Raw genomic sequence first — 21,326 nt, 5'->3', positions numbered from 1 at the left:
GCAGGTATGGGAAGGGGCTGCTCCTGTGTCCATGGCTTGCTTTGACCTAGGGAGCTGTTGGAGTCTGAGGGGCTGTGAGCTGCTTTTGGGGTGTCCTGTGCATACCCAGGCACAGCAGAGGAGGGGATCTGCCTTGTACAAGTGGATGCTCTCAGGTGCAAAGCAGGGCTGTGCTCTGAACGTGGAAACCTCTGAGTAATACAAGGTGCACTGGAAAATCTGGGCTTTGCCACCTCCAGCCAGGCAACCAAAAGTCTTGGGAACTACTTAGAGCTTCTCCACTCCATGTCTGTAAAATGGGCCTCTGCTGCCTCCTCAGAGCTCAGAGATGTGCACTGAAGGCAAGCAACTGTTTGCAAAGTCAGTGGAGGCCACAGCACCCAGGAGCCCTGAAAAACTCCTGAGGACACAAATAATTCTGTCTGCAGCAGCATGTGAACAGCACAGGGTAAATAAGGCAGGAGGCTGCTCTGTCAGCACAGGGGGAAAACAAACCAGGGAGTGGCTATCTGTAGGTGAGAACCAGGCTCCTGAGCAGGGCAGGGGACACGAGGGGACTCCTGTAAGCACAGCACACGTTGTGTTTGTGCTTGTGTGCACCAGGCTGCCAGGGAAAGCAGCACATGCTAAAACAGGTCAAAACTCAAACTGCTTTCAACCCAGTCTTGCTCTGGCACACCCCTGCCTGGCAGTGAAGCTGCAAATCCGTGCTGGGGTTTGTTCCTCCTGTCACAGCCTCAGCTTGGGCCGTGTGTGGCTTTTGCCACCTTTGTGTGTGCTGGAAGGAAAGGCTGGGACAGGAGATGCTGAGCTCAGGTGTGGTGCCCACCCTGCAGCAGGGAGGTTACTCACAAATGCATGCTCAGGTTGATGTTTTGAAAGCAAATAGCTGGTTTATTTGTTTATTTATTTATTTTGTTTGCAGCTGTGATAACTGAGCGAGGGAAATCAATGGAGTGCTCAGGCTTGCTTGGGTGGGTGAGGTCAGGGGGTGAGGGCACCCCACCTCAAAGAGAGGGAGATGCCAGCTGGGCTGTGGTGGGGCTCTGAGCCATGCTGGGGGGTCCTCTCCTGCCACAACAAGCTGTTCTGGAGTAGGGATTGAAAAACCCTGAGATATTGACATATTTAATATGCTCTCCTGACTCGTCACGTTCAGAGGAATTGTTTACCTCTGCTAATGAGACACAGCTTCCTGCTGGGGGATGGAGCTGCCTCTCAGCACAGCTTTTCAGTGGTGGCTGAGGGAAAAGGCAGAAAAATCCCCCTCAGCTCAAGTGCTGGGGGCTCTGAGTGTGTTTCCTGTGCTGAGGCAACATATTGTGCTGCAGTATGGTCCTCCTGTCAATGTGGCCATACAGATGGCTTAATAGGACAGTCCTGAAAAGACCATCCCCGAGGTCCATTTTTGCCACTTGTCTGAAGGAGGGAGCAGCAGGTGGAGAATTGGCTTGGGATGGCAGCAGAAAACTCCCTGACAAACCTGCCTTGCTGCTCAGTGCCTGTGTCTGAGCAGAGTCTGTCTCAGAGCTGTCTTGCCTTCCTTTCCTTGTGTGCTCCACACAGCCCTTGAGCTGGTGTGAGATGAATCTCACCGAGTGTTTGCCACTTGAGCTGTCCCCAGCATGGCCACAGTGGCCACCTCCAGGGCTGAGGAGGATGCTCCTATCAGTGCTTTGTTTGGAGTGGCCAAATTAAACAAATGAAGGATGAAACCACGATAAGGAAATGTTACCCTGGCCAGGATGGGAGGCGGGACAGATTTCCCTGGAGCAGTGAGGGAAGCAGCTGAGTGTGATCAAGCATGATCCTCCTCACCATGTCCTGTCTGGAGGAGCAGGGCTGGCCAGGCACGTCGCTGGCAGGGTCAGGAGCAGGGAGAAGCAGAGAGAAAACCCTGCCTGTGTGCCATATGCTCATCCCAGGGAATGGAGGTGCACAGCCCCAACCTGGGAGCGTGCTCAGCTCAGCAGGCAGCACCCCCAAAGATCTCTTTAACCACCCTGATGCTCTGGGGAGGCAAACAGCTCAAGAGGTGGCATGGTTGTAACAGGGCAAACTCAGAAATAACCCCCAAGGTGGGGGAGAGCCTCAAAAGCCACCGAGTGAGTCACATCACTACGGCTTCCTCTGCTAAAATGAAGTGTTCCTTTTTGGGGTTAGCTTTATTGAATTGTCCTTCCTCTGCGGGATGCTCGATGCCTTTTGTGCTGGGGGGGTGGTTTGGAGTCAGCCAGGAGGGCAGGGGGAGCGGAAACAGATGGTCACATTTTGGCTGCTCCCTTGGTCCTGGTAAGATCAGATATAGCACTATTGAAACAAGTCCAGGTATTATTTTTGAATCTGGTTTCCTCCTCCAAGCCGTGTGTCCTCCAAAGAATCTGTCCAAAGTCTTGAGATATTTAAGTCTTCAATCTAAAAGTCAGGATGCATTAGCCAGGCAAACTTGGTCTCAGTGAGCTTAAAATAAACCAGTTCACTTTGAATCTCACGCTATTAAATCAGTCGTGAGTGTCCTCACAGCAACTAAACATTGCAGATTTCAAGCGCTCCAGCTCTCCTGGTTGTGCACTTTTTGGGGTTGTACCAAAGAGTGCTGCAGCCTTGCTTAGCCCCAGCTCAGCCCAAAAGGGCAGATCTCCAGGGGACAAACTGTGAGGACACAATGTCCTAAAAAATGGCATCCTGGTAAGGTTGTGCCTCTGTGAGCCAAATCATAGAGTGGTTTGGGTTGGAAGGGACTTTTAAGGGACTAGTCCAACCCCCCTGCCATGGGCAAGGGCATCTTCAGCTAGGTCAGGCTGCTCAAAGCCCCATCCAGCCTTTCCACAGATGAGACATCCATCACCTTTGAGGTTTTACCATGCCAGTATTTTTATCACACTCAGTATAAAAGTTTTCTTCCCTACAGCTAATCTGAATCTGCTCTCTTCTAGTTTAAAACCATTATCCCTTGTCCTAATACTACAATTCATGATAAAGAGCCCTTCCCATCTTTCCTGTAGACCCTCTTCAGATCCTGGGACTCTGCATCCTCCTTGGTAGGGCTGCCCTCCATCCTTCATCCCCAGCCTGGAGTGATCCTGGGGGTTTTCCTGGTCCAGGTGCACCCAGGAGGCTCCCATGGGCCCAGTCCTTGAGCTGGAAACGTGTCCAGCCCTGGTGACTGCTGACCCAGCCTTTGGTTCTGCCTCCTCTTGGTGCCTGGAGTCAGTTCTGGGCAGAAATGCTGCAAAAGGAACTTTCTGAAGGTGACAGCAGACCTGCCCCTTGAGGAGGAGGATTTCTTATAAGAAACAAGATATTGGTCTGACAAAGCAGGATGACAGGAATCCAGGATGCTGCAGAGAAGCTGCTCCCCACCTTGCTGGGAAGGGGGGGAATGGGGGAAACCAGCCACAACAAAAGGCCTCAGTTTTACAAAGCCTAGGTGGTTTTTAGCACTCTTAATGAGCGCAAACGTTACTTTTTTTTTTTTTTTCCCTAGCAGATAATACCATTTTTAAGCCTCATAGCATAAAATTATATATTTTTGTAGGTGCAATTGCTTGATTAATCATTAGGCTGTTGAATATTTTAAACAAACTAGACATCTGTTGTGAATGGTGAAAGCTGCACAAAAATAAGACTGCAGCTTTTAGATCTCCATGCCAAAGGGAAGCTGGAAAGCAATTGCAACCACTAGCTGCACAGTAGAGAAAAATAATAATAATAATAATAATATTAAAGGGGAAAAAAAAAACAAGATTTGAGCAAGGAAAAATAAGTAGATGATGTGAGAGTTTGTACTGCTCAGCCAAGGATGCTCAATCACAGCTCTCATACCTGGTGTGATTTGTTTGGTATCTTGGGAACTCCCCCCTGGGCTTCCTTTGCTTTTGGGGGTCTCTTCTGCTTCATGGACTTGGTTTTAAGCCAAGGCCTCTGCCAAAACCTAGAGCACCCTATGACCACTTGTTTTTAATTAGTCTCCCAGTAAGAGTAATGACAAGGTCTCATCAACCTGGATGAGTTTTGGAAAACAAAATTTTGTCTTTTTTTTAATTGGGGGTGGAAATCCTTGGTGTTTTATAGGAAGATTTTTATTAAAGGGGAAAAAGTTAAATCTGTTTCTTCAGCACAAAGATCAGTGCTGTTGTGTGGGTTCCTCTTGGGTACTTTCTTCTGGAATGGTTTTTTCCTCTAAGAACTGGCTCTCAAACCCAACCAGAGACCTCTCCTGCAAGATCTGGCACTGGTTGGGATGGGGGGCTGTTTGATAGACCCCCAAAGAGCCTGCAGAGCCAGAAGAGGCAGGTGACAGCACGGGAACCTCCTTCCCTTCTTGGGATTGCTCATGACCAAGGAAACCTTGATCTGAACCTCCTCCTGCACCCAGGAGGGGACAATTCCCTCTGTAGCCCCCACCCCATCCAGCTGTTATGCTTAGGGAGCTCTCAGGAGCATCCCAAGGCCCTTCTGCTTCCCTTGGAACATTCCAAAGCCCTTCTGCTTCCCTTGGAACATCCCAAGGCCCTTCTGCTTCCCTCAGGAACATCCCAAAGCCCTTCTGCTTCCCTCAGGAACATCCCAAGGCCCTTCTGCTTCCCTCAGGAACATCCCAAGGCCCTTCTGCTTCCCTTGGGACACCCAAGGCCCTTCTGCTTCCCTCAGGAACATCCCAAGGCCCTTCTGCTGCTCTTGGGAACATCCCAAAGCCCTTCTGCTTCCGTCAGGAACATCCCAAGGCCCTTCTGCTTCCCTTGGAACATCCCAAGGCCCTTCTGCTTCCCTCAGGAACGTCCCAAGTCCCTTCTTCTTCCCTCAGGAACACCCCAAGGCCCTTCTGCTTCCCTCAGAACATCCCAAGGCCCTTCTGCTTCCCTTGGGACACCCAAAGCCCTTCTGCTTCCCTCAGGATCATCCCAAGGCCCTTCTGCTTCCCTCAGGACACCCACAATGCTGCCTTTGAGCTTCTTCTCAAAGGGCAGCAGATTAGGTTCACAAAGTCCCCGCTTTTCCTCGTGCTGCAACCAAGTCCTGAAATTGGTATCAAATTTCCTCCAAATCCTGCAAAAAGCAAGGGATCAGCAGAATCTCCACGTGCACCTGATCCCTCCTGCCCTGATAATGTCCCTGCTGTGGAGCGGTCACTGCAGGTGTCCTGCAGCCTGCAGGGGAGGGCTGGTGGCCACGGGACATGGGGGTCCCCAACCTGCAGAGGGGAGCAGGGCCACCCCCCTCCATCCCTGCCTGTCCTGGGGATGTTCTGAACCACACTTCCTCCCCAGGTTTTATTTTCCCCTCTCCCTCCCCCTGTCCAGCTCCACAGACAGCAGGATGGAGCTGAAATGATGTTCCCAGCAAAATTTCTTTCCTGATTGACACTGCTGAGTGCCCCCAGCTCACACAGAGATTGAGCTGTGGGGCTTCACTTCCCTCCCATCCCCTGCCCCAGCTTTCCTGACTCTGCCAGGGCTTTCCAGGGTTCTCATTTTCCCTGCAGGCTGGGCTGGGCTTTGCTCTGGTGTTGGCCAGCACAGGGACATCACCCACTGAGCAGGGAAGGTGCCAGACCCAGCTCCAGTGCCAGGCACCCTTAACCTCCCCAGTGACACTGAGTTCAACCTATTTTCTGCAACACAAATTCCTCACAAGGGCCACCCTGAGTGATGTGTGTTCTGGGAGACTTCCTTGGCTTTTCTTCCAATAATCACTCCAGGACGTGCTGCTGCTTCCCAAACAGAATTGCATTTACCCAGGAGAAAACACAGGCTCGTCCTAATGACGTTTCAGGGTGTTTTCACTCTTGCTGCTCCTGATCCTGAGGGTTCAACTGCTCTGTCTGGATTTATGACAAGACAAGGTGATTTTATGATCAAAAATAACATTTGTGAGTAATTAAATCTCATGCTTTAGGGCATAAACCGTAACCTGCCAGTGGCCAAGGTGGGACTCTAAGAGAGCTGGAAATACTCTCTGACAATTAATTTTCACTCTATTCATGGGCTGGGAGGGATCAGAGGGGTGAAACAACCGTAATTAATTTGCAGCTATTATTTCCAACAGCTGGCAAGTGGCATAACTGACTGCAGAGAGGGCTGGGAGCATGGAGAGGGATCAGGAGAAACACAAGGCCCCTCTTATGCCAAAGAACCCCACAAATCCCCTTCCCTGTGAGCCCAGGTGGAGGTCTGTGCCCTGCTCTGAGGGACATGGGGGACACTGGGATCTGCCTGGCTAGGTCCACTCTTCTTGCCCTGATTCCCCTGTCCCCCAAGTGGGCCATGGGCTTTCCCCACTGCACAGCTGTGACTTGAACCTGGAAATCCTCTCAGGAACAGCTTTGGGATGCCTGTGAGAGTGCAGGGAGAGGTCCCTAATGGGGCCAACACCACAGCACTGGACTGTGGAGACTCTGGGGAGTCTTTCTTCAAGATGCTGTTTTCTACTTTTTTTGTTGTTGTTGTTGTTTTGGTCAAGCTTTCTGTATTTTAGATAAGACAGAAGCTGTCTCATAAGGTAGAAGATGGAAAATGCAGTTTTCCCGTGGGCTGCCTGAGTGGCTGCAGCCTGAGAGCCACTTGGGAATGCTCCAGCCAAGCCTTCATTGGCACATCCTCCAGGCATCATTCTCCTCTGTCCTGTGACCCTCCAAAGGGATGTTTTGAGGTGGCCCATGTGGGTAGGAAGGTTCTGGCATGGCACTTGGGCATCAGTGAGAGGTTATTTCACAGTTTCATCTCTGCTGGGGAAAGGCAGTTGGGGATGGGGATGGAGATGGGATGGGATGGGATGGGATTTGAAGGTCAGGGAGGGCTGTTTTGCTCGCTCATGTGTCCTTCCCCTGCCCCCTCCCTCCCCCAGCCATCTGCAAGGGGCTCTTATTAAGGCAGAGACAGCAAAAGGGGAGAAAACCGTCCTCGCTAACAAGCTGTTTGCTGTTTATGAGCAGGTAAAGGCAGAGCTGGGATGAATTATTAATAGGGTGGAAATGGGGTCCCTCCACAGATCTGCTGCTAATTCTGGCTCAGCCGAATGTCACACCCTCCATCTCCTCCCCGGCCGTGGTTTGGGGGATTGATTGCTTCTCCGCTTCCTTCCCCTTCCTGCCGGATCCGAGGCTGTCCGAGCACAAGGTCACCCCTGGCTGGGGTGTTAGGACAGGCTTTGCCTGTGTGCAGGCTTTGGGAGAGCGTGAGTCAGCAGAACCGACCCCGCTGCCTCGGGGTGAGACACCAGGACAGCTCAGTGAGACATTTTTCTGTTTTGCCTCTTCCCTTTGGCCTGAAGCAGATCCTCATTCACCGAGCAGCGCCGCTCGTTCAAGGCTCTCGGGCTCCCCTGGGCCCGTCTCTCCGCCAGAGAAGAGATTCAAGCCCTACTCGTGGCTGCTCTTCCCCTTCCCCCTCCAGCCTGCTCTGAATTCGAGAAGCATCTCGTTCGTATTTCATCCAGGCTCAGCACTGTGCCCTTCTCTCCACCAGCCCTGGGGAGACATCACTGTGCCAGACAGGGTGGGCTGGTGGCAGGGCAGTGTCCTGTCTCCAGATGGGGAGATGGAGGCAGGGAGGGATTCAGGAGCACATCTGGGCTGCTCTGGGCATGGAGGGCTCCACCTTTCTGAGCACTGAAATCCCCCAGGCACCTGCAGCAGGGCAAAGTAGTGGCTTCCTCACCCAACCTTGATGTGAGACTTCAGGAAATCTCTGCTCTCATCCCACGCTGCCTCTGAAACTCTCCCTGTGGTCTGAACTGGTCTTTGCACTGTAAATGACACAACCTCGGCCAAAGGGTGACATCCAGGCAGGAGCAGCAACCTCTGCACAAAGGGAGGACCCAGAGGGAGATGCAGCTTGTCACGCACAAGGGCTGACCCAAGTCACCTGTCCACCCTCGCTCCTGCACCGACACAAATCCCCTCACGCCCACTCTGGCTAAGCCAGGAGCAGAAAAATCTGGTTACACGGGAATTTCAGCCTCCAGCCTCAAACCAGCCCAGTCCACGGGTGACCTCTCCAAGAAGGGTCCCAGGCATGCTGTTTGCAGAGTGGCCTGGAAGCAGCACTGCCATTTCCAAAGCCCTGGAGTGGCCTGGGTGGTGCTGGATCCCCTGCCCAGCACCGAGAGGCGCCTGCAGCAGATTTGGGGGCAGCACAGGGGTTAACGCCGCCCGGAAAATTCCACTCCTAAGCAGATAATCTCATCTGTGCTGGGGATACACACACATCACCCGCAGCAGCCCGGCCTCCCATGGAATCATTTTTGAGCAGCTCTTTCTTTGTGAACTGCTAATCCCCCGGTGAGCTGCTCTAACCCCATCCCTCCTGCCGCCCTGGGCTCACCTCCACCCCCACCTCCCTGCTGGGGCTGCACCCCTCAACCTCCCCCTTTGGCACTGGGGGCTGCAGGGTGACCTAAAGCCTGGGATCAGATAAACCAGACACCCCTCAGCTGGCAGCCGTGGGCACACATTCAAAAACATGACAGATTAATCCCATTGACTGCTTTTTAGCTTGTCTCCAAACTCAGGCTTTCTGTACCAGGGACTTGCAAGCTTTGCTCTTCCCAGGGCACTTCCCTGAAGCTTGTTTACAAATTAAGCTGCTTGGATTCCGCCCCATCCCTTCCCTGCCAGATTATGAAGCCCTTGCATCTTGCTACAGAGATGTGTTCGTGTCCGCAGCCCCCAGCAGCAGGAGCACAGCAGCAGCGACCTGTGTGCAGGGCTGTGAGTGCATTATTGATTCAGGACTAAGAAAATGCTTAGGAAGTAGGAAAAGTGTCCTGCTCTCTAAAAGCTTGTGCGCCTTGTAAGCTCAATACATGCAGCCTTTGCAGAGAGGCTCGCTACGCCGCTATTAATAATTTATTCTGTAAGAGAGGCCCTGATAGTTTGAATGGGGGAGGGCAGGATGCAGAGCCTGGGGGTGGGAAAGGGGAGGGAGTGGTGGCTGTGCTGTGCAACTCAAATGGAGGTGCAGATGTTGCCCAGAGCCTCTGTGGAGGGGGCACAGCTGGGGGATGGGTACCCCTGCACCCACACCAGCCTCTGCTCAGGGCCCCTGTGTCTGGCTGCTGCATCAAGGGCTCTGCCTTTGCTGCTGTGTGCAAAGCATCTGGCTGCTTTATGCTCTGTTTCAGGGGAGCAATTCAGCAGGTGCCTGTCAGAGGTTTGGATTGAGTTGTGTCAGCCCAGAACATGTCCTGGCTGTCCCTGAGACCCCAACAGTGATCCTCTCCTCACACAGAGCTCCCCAAACCTCCCGACTGGCAGCACTACAGAGCTGAAGCAGCTGACTCAGCCAGCAGATGGGGAGTTACAAACCCTTTGGCTGGAGTAGAAACCAGTTGAATCTGTGCTAATTCGCCCTTTGGGATGTGGAAGTGTCAAGGCAGGACTGGACAGGGTGGTGGCAGCATCCCTGTGGAGCTGAGCACAGGGCAGCACAGACCCTCTGCTGCATGCTGCCACGGGCTGGAGTGGTGGCACCGTGTGTGGAGCTGAGGGAAGGCTGCTCCTGCATGGGTGGGAGCCAGCAGGGATGAGCCCCAGCCCCATGACTCTGCAGTGCTGAGCTCCTGTGCCTGGAGCCTGCCTGGGACAGCTGAGCAATGCAGAAATCCACTCCAGAGCCAAGAGGGGAGGTTCCCCTAAGCCTGGCCATGGGCAGCACTGAGCAGATGTGCAGAGGCACCAGTGCCAAACGCTGGAGCAAGGGCAGGGCAGTGGAGCAGGGCAGGAGTGGGGTCAGTGCTGCAATTGTCCCTTCTGGGGACCCTGCCTGGAAGATGAGGGACGAGTGGGAACCTCGTGAGACATGTCTGAGGCTGCAGGGGATGGCTCATCTACCTGGGGTGAAGGCTGGAAGCCCAAGTTGCTGTTTGCCGGGGTTTTGCAGGCAGTAGCTTCTCCCCAAAGACGTCTCCAGGGTGGTCACCCAGCAGTGCTGTGCAGTTTGGGGAGGAAAAAATCCTCTTTGGTCTTTTCCAACACAGAAACCTGCACTCTGTGTTGAACTGCCCGAGGAACTGGGTCAGCCAAAGCTTCACATCTCAAAAGGCTGGTGGTAAAAGGGTGGTTTGGTTCTGAAACTAAGCTTAGAACTGGACTTTACTCAGGGAAACCAGAGTGTGGTAGGAGAGCACTCCTTCCCACCCAGGCAGGATTTTCTGTAGGGAGAAATCCTTTTAAAGTTTATTGGAAAATCTAGGCAGATACGCAGATTTTCAAATAAATAAATAGGAAGGATTCCCCTGAATACCTTTGGCTTCAAAAGTTGACTATGGAAAGCTGTGGTACCTGGAGCTGCTGTATAAGGGCTGCTGTAAGAACTGCTCTCCCAGCTCTGGCCACACTTCCCACCCAGTCTTCAGTCCGTTTTCTGTTTTTCCATCTGAACACTGTTCCCTTTGAACAGCAAAGCTTTTCTTAAAAGTAGTTTTCTCTTCCTGAACACTTTCAAGGTAGGGGGAAACTTTCTGCTCACTGTACCAATTAAATCTACTTGACAGCTTCATTTTTATCACTGTGTCTTTTCTATCAGCAAGTGGAAATGATCCTTGTTAGGGGAGTAGCATCCCACTTTACAACAAGATGAATCCCGAACTGGGCATTTAAGGAAATTGTTACAGGCTGTTGAGGAAAAATCCCGTTTGCTCAGCACTCTCTAATTTGAAGCTGAATTGTATTCTTTCATTTTTCTGTCTTTCCTTTTAAAACACCAAGATCCTGCTGCACTCTGAAGAAGCCTCAGTGGCAGGAGAAGAGCAGTGTGTAATTTGCTGAGCAGCTAATAATGCACAACCCAAGGGTCTGGCCCCAAGGGCAAGGAGCCACTAATGCTGACTTCAAACAGTGTCCTCTGCAGCAACCCTGATGCTGAGGAGTGATTAAGGGTGGGAACAGAACCAAAAGGCTCCAAGTCTTCCTCCCACACTCAAAAGCAGTGCCACGATGGGTACAAGGGGTGGATTGGAAAACCTTCCTCTTGGTGGAAATGGCAGCAAGTTGTCTTTTCCAGGCTTTCCTCAAAGGAAAGGGGAGCATTTCCCAAGTGTTAATTTAATGGGCTGGAGGCTTTGAGGAGGAAGAAGGGCTGTTAGCACTTTGCAGCTGTGAAAAGAAAGTCAGGTCCTTCCATCCTGCCAGGGGTGTCACAGGTGATCTGACAGCAGAGAGTGAATTTCTTGTGCTGCTGAATTTTGGCATAAAGTGATCGTCCCCGGGGCCATATGGGTTCCACACTGAAGGGCAAAGGGGAGTTCCAGCTCCCCCCAAACGGCCAAGGATGGGTTTGTAACCAGCAGTGGGTAGTGCTGATTTATTCAAGGAGGAGGGAGAATATCTGCTTTTCTTGGAAAGGATTTTCCATTGGACTTGTATGCAGGCTCTGCTCAGCCCAAGGATGTTCTTGAACCCTAGGGCAGTCAAAAGGCTGAGAATACCTCGTGCTTTGCCCCCTGGTTCTACTCAAAACAAGGCAGAACTCTGGTGGGCTGGGACAGGGCTCAGGGTACCAGAAGGGATGAATCCATCCTTTTACCACCAGAACATGCTGCATCTTTAAAAATGCTTTTGGAAGAGCATTGCTGAAGCAATTGTTTTTCCCTTCTTACTTTAAAAACTTCTGGCTTTTAATCATCCCTAAACCCACAATCCGTTTTTTTGCACCTAAACAAGTGTACGAAGATAGAGTTGTATGAGATGGGCTAAAAATGCAGGGAAAAGGATTTCTCAGCCCAAAGGTTTGTCTGCTTTTTCCAATTTTAGCACCCAGTCCACAGGAGAAACAGTCCTTTAGTACAAGCCTTATAACCACATGTCATTCAGAAAAGTTTAGCTAAGAATTAAACTAAACATCCAATTTGGCTGCATGTGTAATGAATAAATAAAGCCTTTCCCTTTCATGTACCCGTGCCAAAGTCAACAAGCTCTATTAGCTGATGAAACAATGCTGACGCCAAATAAAAATACCCCTGACCCATCAATATGGGCTGAGAGCTCGGCCCTGCATCAAAGAGTGTTGTCAGAACAAGAAATACTGTCTTGACACCTTGGGGGGGTGGGGAAAGGCTCCCATTCCTGCAGCAGGGTGGGTTCCCTGTGTTTTCACTGGGATGTCAAGGAGCAGCAAAACCATCCCATAATGACCGTCTGGTACGGACACCTCTCCTTGTTTCTGCTGGGATGATTTGGAAACCCCTTGAGCTGCAAGGAGCTGGGGCTGAGCTTTGGTGTCTGCTCCCCATTGCAAGCCCCATGTGTGAATTCCCCACAAAACCTGAGGAATTTTTATCCTGTGTGCAAAACGCTGACGCTGGAAAGTGAAACTCCCCAAGGTCCCTGCTCGGTATCAAAGAAATGCTTCAGCATCTCAGAGCAGCTCAACACCTGGGAGCAGCCTGGCAGCTGTGCCACCCTCCTCCTCCTCCTCCTGCCCAGGAGGGTGGGAAGGTGAAGGAGCACATCTCCCCTCTGCCCCATGGGATGTGCAGCTCGGCCATTTCCCAGCTGTGCCTGCCCTGCAAACCCCTCTGCTTTGAAATCCACATTCAGCTGCTCTGGCCGTGCCCTGCCTGTGATCTTTGAAGTCTCACCCCTCCCTCGACATCCTTGGTTTAAAAGATCTGTTCCCTATTAGTCTTCAGTCACACTTTCAGTTTCATTCAGGCTTTTATTTACCTATCCATCTGTCTTCCTGCTCCCACCACTCCCCCTGCCCTGCCAGGAGACAAAGTACAATTCATTTTTCAGGTGAACCTGCCAGGAAGGCACTGACATGAATAGGAACAGGTTCAGAAACTGTGGAAAAAGCAAAACCCTTGACTTTAATAAGCAACAAAACACTTCCCAATCAGAAGGAAGCAGCCAGATGTGACCAGAATTGCTATAAAACACAAAGGACGGTCCTCCAAATAATTCCTGCCATCTCTTGAAGCCTCCTGGTGCAGAAGTCTTGTGAACACTGCAGGAGCTGTGGCAGGGCAGTGTGTGATCCCTGGGCTGTGCAGGACACACTGGCAGTCTGACAAGGTCCTGGCTGCCACCAGGACTCTGCCCTGCACGGGGACACGGGGCAGCTCACTCCTGTCTGCCTGCCTTGAGCATGGAGGGCTGTTTGTGCGTCTTTAGTTTTGATTGCAGCTGTCTGAGCAGGGCAGGAGCCCCGCTGGGCTGCGCTTAATTCTGAGTAAGGCGAGTTTAACTGCACGGACAGTCCCCTGCTGTTTTGAAAGACACCTAAGAAAGCAATACAGTCACCGTAAGAACTTCTCTGCTGGAAGGCCAGGCTCCTATGAGAACCCACCTGTTACAAGGAAATAATTAAAAACCTGAAGAGGAAGGAGAACAGGACACCGAAAGGCACCTGAGCAGGCTGGCAGCGAGGGTTTGTGCGAGCTGCTCGCCCTCCCCTCTCGCAGCGAGCCCGGGGCTCGGAGCCTGTAACGATCCGTGGGCAGAGACATCGATTTTTGTCCAGCACTTCCTTAGTGCAGGGGGAGCAAACTCGGCTCACATCCTCTGCGGGCTCGGCTCCCCCTCCCCGCACGTCGATAGGTGTCAAGTCACCACCCAGCACCGGCGATGGAAGGGCCATTTCTTGCTGATTCCGCTTCCCACTGACCGTAAGGGGATGCTCAGCAGTAAGTGGCCACATGTCATTCTCGGTGACAGAGGCCGTGAAAATTTACCTTGATGGCCTCCCAGCCCGCAGCACTCCAGTCCTAAGGCTGGATTGGAGCCTGGGTCTCTCCTGCAGCCACCTCCTGCTCTGTGCCCTGAGTGATGGGTGTGCTCCTTGCTCACCTCAGCAGGGCTGCTCTTCCCCTGCTTCCTTTTTATAACTCTTTAGTCCTCTGGGGAGAACAGCACTGGCGTGAGATGGGGAAGAAAGGGCCATCAATACAGTGGTATCTCACAAACCCATCCCCAAAAAAATCTAAACATCACCTTGCAATATATTATTACTGTTCTTAGCTTGATTCTTCACCAGGGAAATGCTCAGGGACATTGCTGTGAGTGCTGGTTTCTGTTTTGGGAGGCGAGAGCCGGGCCAGGCTGGGGTGAGGCAAGGACAGGAAGGCAAATCCATGTTTTGCATTTGTGTAGCTCTCATTCACGGCTGTACACGGTGTTTGCAAGTGTTACAGCACATGGCAGGCGTACGCTACAAGGAAATACTGCTGGTGCCCAGAATAGAAAGATTTCAGCTCAGTATTGACTGAATCAGGAGATGCACAGAGCTGATTGCAGTTTGTGTCTTTTGCTTCTTTGGAGGTCAGTGGAGCTGAAGTCTGGAGCATCCTTAACCAGAGAGGGTTTGCAAAGAGCTGCAGTGAGTGTAGTGGGAAGCAGTCTGGTGTTCTCCTTTTAATCCTTCTGCAGTCAGTCAGATAAATGGAAATACAGACTGACCCATCAATAGCTAACGGTTTTATTTGCAACCTTGGACTTAATCTTTCTTTTCAAACGATCTTTTAAAAGGAAAAGCTGCTACTTATCTGGAATTAGTGGAAATGTCTTCCCTGGTACTAATGAGAGCCCTTAGGCTGGAGGGAACTGGGTAACTGCTGGCAGCATGTTCTGATGGTCATAAATGTTTGGCATTCCTTGGTGTTGAAAGAGCATTTGTCTCTTGGGTTTTCAAGAGGTGCCCTGACTGGCTGGGCCCAGGGTGTTTCTTTGGTGGCTAACTAAGGCATGGGGTAGCACTGGGAATAGAAAATGGGACTCCCTGAACTGATTTAGAGGGAGAACTCCCCTTCTCATTATAATAAAAGAATAATATACTCTTTTAGAAGACACTCCTTGTCCAGTGCACAGCCCAGTGGAAACCCTGCCAGCATGGGCTGGGCTGGTGTCTGTCCCTTAAACGTGTGCCAGGACCACTCCTGGGGGACCTTTGGGAGGGGGCATTACTGTTTTGCTCTTTGCTTTGACCCCTGAACTCTTTAACAATGTAAAGCCTTGTGAATTATAAATCAAATGTTCCTGCTGAGCTTTGTGGTGCACGGAATGAAATGCGATGATTAATATTTAAGAGAAAATAAGTTAAAGATTTTAACTACAAGGGCAAATGTCTATCCACAGAGCCCTTTCAAGTGGAGGCTAGCAGAGAGGGAGAACCACATTTCCAGGGGCTTTAGTGAAATTTGTGGCTGTCACACCAGCTGTGGGTGTGCAGGGGCCAAACTACCCCACTGCCCTGCCCTTCACTGCCTCAAACTCAGACCATGTGCCCACATCCTATAAAATCCCAGCAGTGCTGGAGCAGCCCTTTGGGATGGGACTGGGAAGCACACCCCACGCTTTAGCAAGTTATGTGCATGCAGGGGCAGAGCTTTTCCAAAATCCAGACCTCACCCAGGACTTGCTGAGTCCTGCCTGGCTCCTCCTCACCCTCCCCTTGGCATGCCAGCCCCATCCCTGCTGCAGGGCTGGCACAGCACCGGGATGGGCAGGGCGCCTTCTCCCCGCTCTGCAGACACCTCCAGGCAGTGGCCACCGTGGCCACCCTGACCCAGAACATCCTTACAATGGCACCTGGGCTGCAGCCACCAGCAGAGTCTGTTCTAAGCCAGCAAACAAGGAGGGAAACACTTACATGGGTGCAGAACCTCTCCGGAGGGTCCCCACAGGTGATTCCTGCCGGGTCCACCCGCACGGTCACATAATCCTTCATCCTCATGGCCTTGGGCTGGCAAGCATAAAACTCCCATGAGGGGCCATCATCCGTGGTCACCCAGGACTTGCAAATGTCATACTGTCCCATGGCCAGGGGCACGCAGTGCACGAGGAGAGCAGCCAGGTAGAGCATGGCAGCTGCGGCCAGGCGCGGGGTCCCTGGGCGAGGGCAGTGCCGACAGTCCCGAGGAAGGCGGCTGCTGGGCTAGGGGTGGCTCTCGGGATCAGCATGGAAACTCCTCATCTAAAAATGCTCCAGTTGAAGGAGATCCACACAGGAACAGGGATGATCCCACTCTGCACGCTGTGTCTGGATGTGGAAAGTTCCTCTCTCGGCACAGAAGCCAACTTTGCAATTCACTTGATTGGGAAAGTTTTGGCCAGAGTTGCTGATCAGTGGTCAAAAGTCTTCCTTAACCTCATTTTTCCCCCTTTTATTGTACGAAAGGTCTTCCAAATCAGCATGAAAATATCTAGAGGTGACTCCAGTCAATCAATACAAAGATCAAGTTCTGAGCTGCTGATGAAATTTGATAGGAGTAAATTGGAGAGGCCGTGAGATGGTGCTGGATCAGGTTTTCCTCAACCTTCTGGTCTGCGCCGCTGTGGAAAGTGCCTTAAACTGTGTCTGCCTTAATTATTGGGGTGTTTGAACATTAGCACATAAAATAAATAGAGCATCTGCTCATCAGTACAACTCTGACAAGAGAGACTGCTTGGAGCTAAAATTCCTTTTTCCCAAAGGAGGGTTGTGTCAGCGTGACAGGGTCGGGTGCTCAGATCCGTGGTGGTCGCAGCAGGCGCTGGGTGGTCACTGGGGTGACAGGGGCAGGGCTGGCCTTGGCTTCTCCTGCTGTGTCCTGTGGTGGTGGGGAGGATTCCTGTCCAATTCTGCCTTTTGGCAACGGAGCACCAAGTTCCCAAAGCCTTCAGCTGCAAGCCATGGGGCTACCTGAGGTCTCCTCTCTCTTTCATGGTCAGGACGAAAGCAGAGCTCATCAGCTGGAGGGACCTGCAAGAAATTGGAAGAAAAATTAGGTGGGAGTAAAGGGGGACAGTTGGAGCAAGAAGAAGAACAAGGGTCCCTCAGGAGGCAGAGCCCTCAGCTGGGCTTGCCAAGCCACCAGACAGGTTTTTGTAACAGGGAGATATACAACTTTAATAAAAAGCAATCCATAGTAAGATGCTTATGGCTTTTCTGCTGTCTGGGAGAAGGGAAGGAGCACTGGCCAATTTAAGGTATCTGCTTTGCAACAGCAGCTGGACAACAGGAGCCCTAATGGGTCTCCAAATAATATCAAGAAGCAGCTATGGGTCATTAGAAGATGAGGAATATGCAGACAGGGTAGGGATAGACAGACAAATTGATAGTCCTAAAAAGATAAGCAAATAAATAAGACAGCTGGGGAGACAGATACATTGTCCAGCATCCCCACATATGATTTATCTGAACAATAACATTTAATAAAAAACAATTTAAAGTCCTAATAACATTTAGGTTCACCTAATACAAAGAGCAATGACCTTCCCAGTATTCATTTCAGGTTAGAACAACATTTCTGCAATTTTGTTGTCTTTCCAGTAGACCTATAAAAACTGTAAGTAATTACAAAACAAAATGACAAAGAACCGAAGCGAGGAGGGGGAGAAAGTCAAACCCTCTCTCAGTATTAGATTCAGGAGGGAGATCTCAGCCAAGAAGGTGGGAGGCACACATCCAGAACAGAAATTTACCTTTGGATAATTCCCTTTCCATTTCTTTCCCCAACTTTTCTTTCACAATTGAGGCGTATCTGTTTCAACAGCATGCTTAGCATTTGCTTTCTCATGAAGCTCAGTTACTAAAGCTCAGAAACTCCAGGTTAACAGATGCATTGATCCGTGTTCGGGGGCTTCACACCGCTCTGCTACCATCTCCCTTTCCCCCCTTTTTGCTTGTAAGATTGCTGATTGAGATGAATGAGTTCAGAAAAGAGAAGCTGTCTCTCATGCTTCATTGCCAGCTCTCAACGAAGAGCCTGTTATAGCTGCGTTGGACCTGAATAAACTCCCAGAAAAAGAATAGACTGGCTGCTATTTTTGTATTATGAGTAAATGTAGTAAAAATAATAAGCCAGTGTGACACAGTGTTTATAAGTCCTACTTACATCAGAGCTGTCTTTTCAGTTATAACAAGTCAGTTCCTAATTATTACATCAAACTGGTCACTGCCAAGTGCCTGATAACAGAGAGTGAGAGACTCCAGTACTGGGTAGAAAACAAGCAGGGTAGTTTTAATGAGGACTCCAGTGCTGTTAAGTTTATGGATCTATTTTCACAGCCTCAACAATTACATTTTGCACTTGAATGGCTGTCAGGGAAAAACCCAGGTAGAAAGGATCTATAATATCTATTAGTGTCTTGTTACACTGGCTAAATGTCACAGATTCCCAGGGAAATGAAAATTTGCTGGAAAAAATGCATTTACTGTCATCCCATCAGCCAGGCAAGCGGGTTTGGGGTGAAGTCTGCAGCTCAACACTCACTTAGCCAGTCCAGTCCCTTTGCAGAAATAGTTGGAGTGCTGCTCTGGAATGAGCCAACATACTGCAAACGGGGCAGAGAGGCTCCCCAAATGAAAGGTTTCACCCTGCTTGATTTGGTTTGGTTCTTAGAAAATATATCTTCACCTGGTATTATTAAGAAACTGCAGTTCATGGGAACAAATAGAATCAATGCTCTTTGTTCTCTTTGAAGAGTACTCAGCACTCACTGGGGACTGATAGCCAGAGTATTAAAAAACACAAAATTAGATTGTGTCTTGACTTAGCTGGCTCCGTTTTTTTTCTTGTTATTGGATTAACACCCTATTGAAATAAAGGGACAACGCTGAGCAACAACTGAGCAGCTCTCGGATTAAGAGCAGAAAGTAAACTCAATGAAGGAGTTTTTAATTTTCTCTCAGAAGTGTTGCTCTCCCCACGAACTCTGCGCTCTCCCCCCGCGCTCACGGAGCCGGAGTTGTTCTCCTCTTTCCCAGGCTGCCCATCCCTTCCCTGCGCCCTGGACAGCGAAGCGGGGGACACCCGCGGGGGGACGGAACCCGAACCCCGATAGCGGGGCGATAACGGGGCGATAACGGGGTGATAGCGGGGTGATAGCGGGGCGATAACGGGGCGATAGCGGGGTGATAGCGGGTGATAGCGGGTGATAACGGGGCGATATCGCTGCGCGGCTCCCAGCGCAAACCTGGCAATCCCGCTCGCATCCCGCCGCTCTCCCTGATGGATTCGCGGTTCCCGGCAAAACCCGATGCCGCTCCCGCTCCGCCCCATCCTCCCCGGTTTCTTTCCCACTAAAGGACTTTCGGGGGGCTGCACGCACTGGGGAGGGGATCGGCGGGGCAGGAGGAGCCGGAGCCCCGGGATGGGCGAGCCCCCAAACTCCGAAGTGAAAAATAAACCCCATCCCGGCGGCGGGGAGACGGGATGTGCCGGGGATGCTCCGGGGAGGGGGACAGAGAGCGGGACACCCCAGGAAAGCGTGGGAACAACTTGGGAGGCGCGGGGGGAGCCGCAGCGATCGGGGCTGGGGCAGATGCCGGCGCTGCCCGCCCCCCCTCCGCCCCCGCTTTCCCCCATCCCCGGCGCTGCGGGTCCTTACCGGGAGGGAGCTCTGCGGCGCGGGGCTGCCGGCGGAGCAGCCAACTTCGGGGCCGGGGGAACCCCCAAAACACACCCCGCAGCCCTGCCCAGCCCAGCCCAGCCCTGCCCAGCCCAGCCCAGTCCAGCCCAGCTGGGCAGGCGCTGCGCCGCCGGCCCCCAAGGGCAGATGGCCGGGGGAGCTTTGTGCAATCCCGGCTCCCCTCGCAAGTTAATGCCGAGGCTGAAATCCCTTTTGCTCTCACTTTCAATCACAATCGGAGCTTTTATCTCCGTGCCTGATCCCGGCTGCGTAACTTCCTCTGTGCAGCTTTAGCACACACCATCCCACCGGCGGCAATGGGCTTCTTAAAGGTGCAGGAGGAAATGCAGGGGGGGAGGAGGAGGAGGGAGGGAAAAACCACCCGAGGAAGAGGAGGATGCGAGCGGGAGCCTTCAGCCCCGGCGGCCCCGCGGCTCCCGGTGCAGCATCCGCGCCGTCCCGCTGCCCCCGGCTGGATATCGGCAGCCGGGAATGCCGCTCCTCGGGGCTTCACTTTTATTTTTTTCCTTTAAGAGCTTAAAAAAAAAATTTAAAATAATGAGCTCATGTTTGCTCGAGAGAGGGAAAAAAAAAAAATCTCCAGTCACGAGGGTTTCCCCACACGTGTAAGTCCTCGCTTGGTGTGCCCTGAATATTTTGGGGAGGCTTCTGCTGGCGGAGATGCTGTAAATGAGGCTGCGTGCGTGTGTGTTGGGGGAAGAGGGGGTGGTTGGAATTAATAGGATAAACAAAGCAGGAACTCGGAGATGGGGAAATCAGATGGCTGGGAAATGCTTGATGCTGGTGGGAATGTGCTGTGAGATTTAACAGAAGCAGGTTTTGCTTTGGAAAGGTGGGGGATGAACGTGCTGGACTGTGAGGTGTGACAGCACCTTCCAGCACGGGGCTGGGGAAGCAGCCGGGCTCGCTTAGGTCAGCTCTGTTGTGTCCGTGCTGAGGGGCAGAGGAGGCTCCAGCTGCGGACAAGGTGGATAAAACTGTGTCAGGTAAAAGTCCAGGTTTTCCTGTTGCTGAAGACAGAACTCCTGAGCAGCGACAGGTTTTTGACACGTGGATAAATGACAGTTCAGGGATAAATGACAGTTCGTTTATGGGGAGGAAAACCAAAGAGCCACCACTGCCTCCTATGTACACAACCACCAAAACATGACTGCTCCTTCCTAACCAAGAATTCAGTAATTTCTAAGCCAGAAAATGCATTGTCCATCTTACACGTGGTTTGAGCCTCATGCACTCAGTGTTTTGTTATGTGGCTTCCTTTGACCCATTGCCCTGAGGTCTCTGGGTGGCCTCTCCCATATAAGAGTTCTGGAAAACACATGATTCATCCTGGAACCAGCCAGAGGTGATTTAGAGTTCTTCTGGGAAACGTTTCCCATATTCTGGCGCATAAGTGAGATTTATGAAATGCTGGCATTGTGTCTTGCCTGTGGCCCAGCCTAAACACGATGCTGATGCACTGGGTGGTCTTCATCTGCAAGGATATCTTTGATTCTGGCTCAGTTTCCACTCCAGGACACGGTCTGATACTTTCCACACGGTAACTTCTTCTGTAAACACTTATTTTGCAACAGCAGTGTAGCTTGAGAAGCACTGGCTGGGAACCCAGGGCTGGCTAATATTCCTGGATTTCACTTTGTGCCTTTAGGTCTGCTCTGTAGTAATGACTCCCCTGGAAATTCCCCACGTCTCACTTATTACTTCTTTATTAGTTATTATGGTACAGTAACAGGATAAAAAGGAGTTGGTATTTCATTTTCATTCCCTCTAATAGCCACGGCAAAGACCAAGTGGTGTGCTGATTATTGACATCAGAGTTAAGTGATATGCACGCATCATTAGGTTTCAATTGGAAAGAATAACAGCACAGTGTGAGTCGTCACACTTCTAAACTCCGTGGCATTTAAGGAAAAACCAAAGTCGTTTTTCACAGCCCTGCAAGCTCAAAAGATCACAAGCTGGCAATAATACTTGT

The 21,326-nt window shown here is 51.4% G+C and overlaps 1 protein-coding gene across 1 annotated transcript in view; it reads right to left on the bottom strand.

The window, feature by feature from the left end:
- The window catches only part of NTNG2 (netrin G2), a 47,923-nt gene extending 27,831 nt beyond the window's left edge, over positions 1 to 20,092 (bottom strand). The window contains 2 exon segments of the mRNA XM_033077737.2: positions 15,588 to 16,679; positions 19,310 to 20,092. Coding sequence (XP_032933628.1) covers positions 15,588 to 15,800 — 213 coding nt within the window. The 5' untranslated portion in view covers positions 15,801 to 16,679; positions 19,310 to 20,092.
- Positions 20,093 to 21,326: the final 1,234 nt, after the last annotated feature.

Source organism: Catharus ustulatus, chromosome 21 (genome assembly GCF_009819885.2).
Source record: "Catharus ustulatus isolate bCatUst1 chromosome 21, bCatUst1.pri.v2, whole genome shotgun sequence".
In the NCBI taxonomy this organism is placed as follows: domain Eukaryota; kingdom Metazoa; phylum Chordata; class Aves; order Passeriformes; family Turdidae; genus Catharus; species Catharus ustulatus.
The sequence above is the reverse complement of the archived record's forward strand: the minus strand, read 5'-3'. Positions and strand labels throughout refer to the sequence as shown.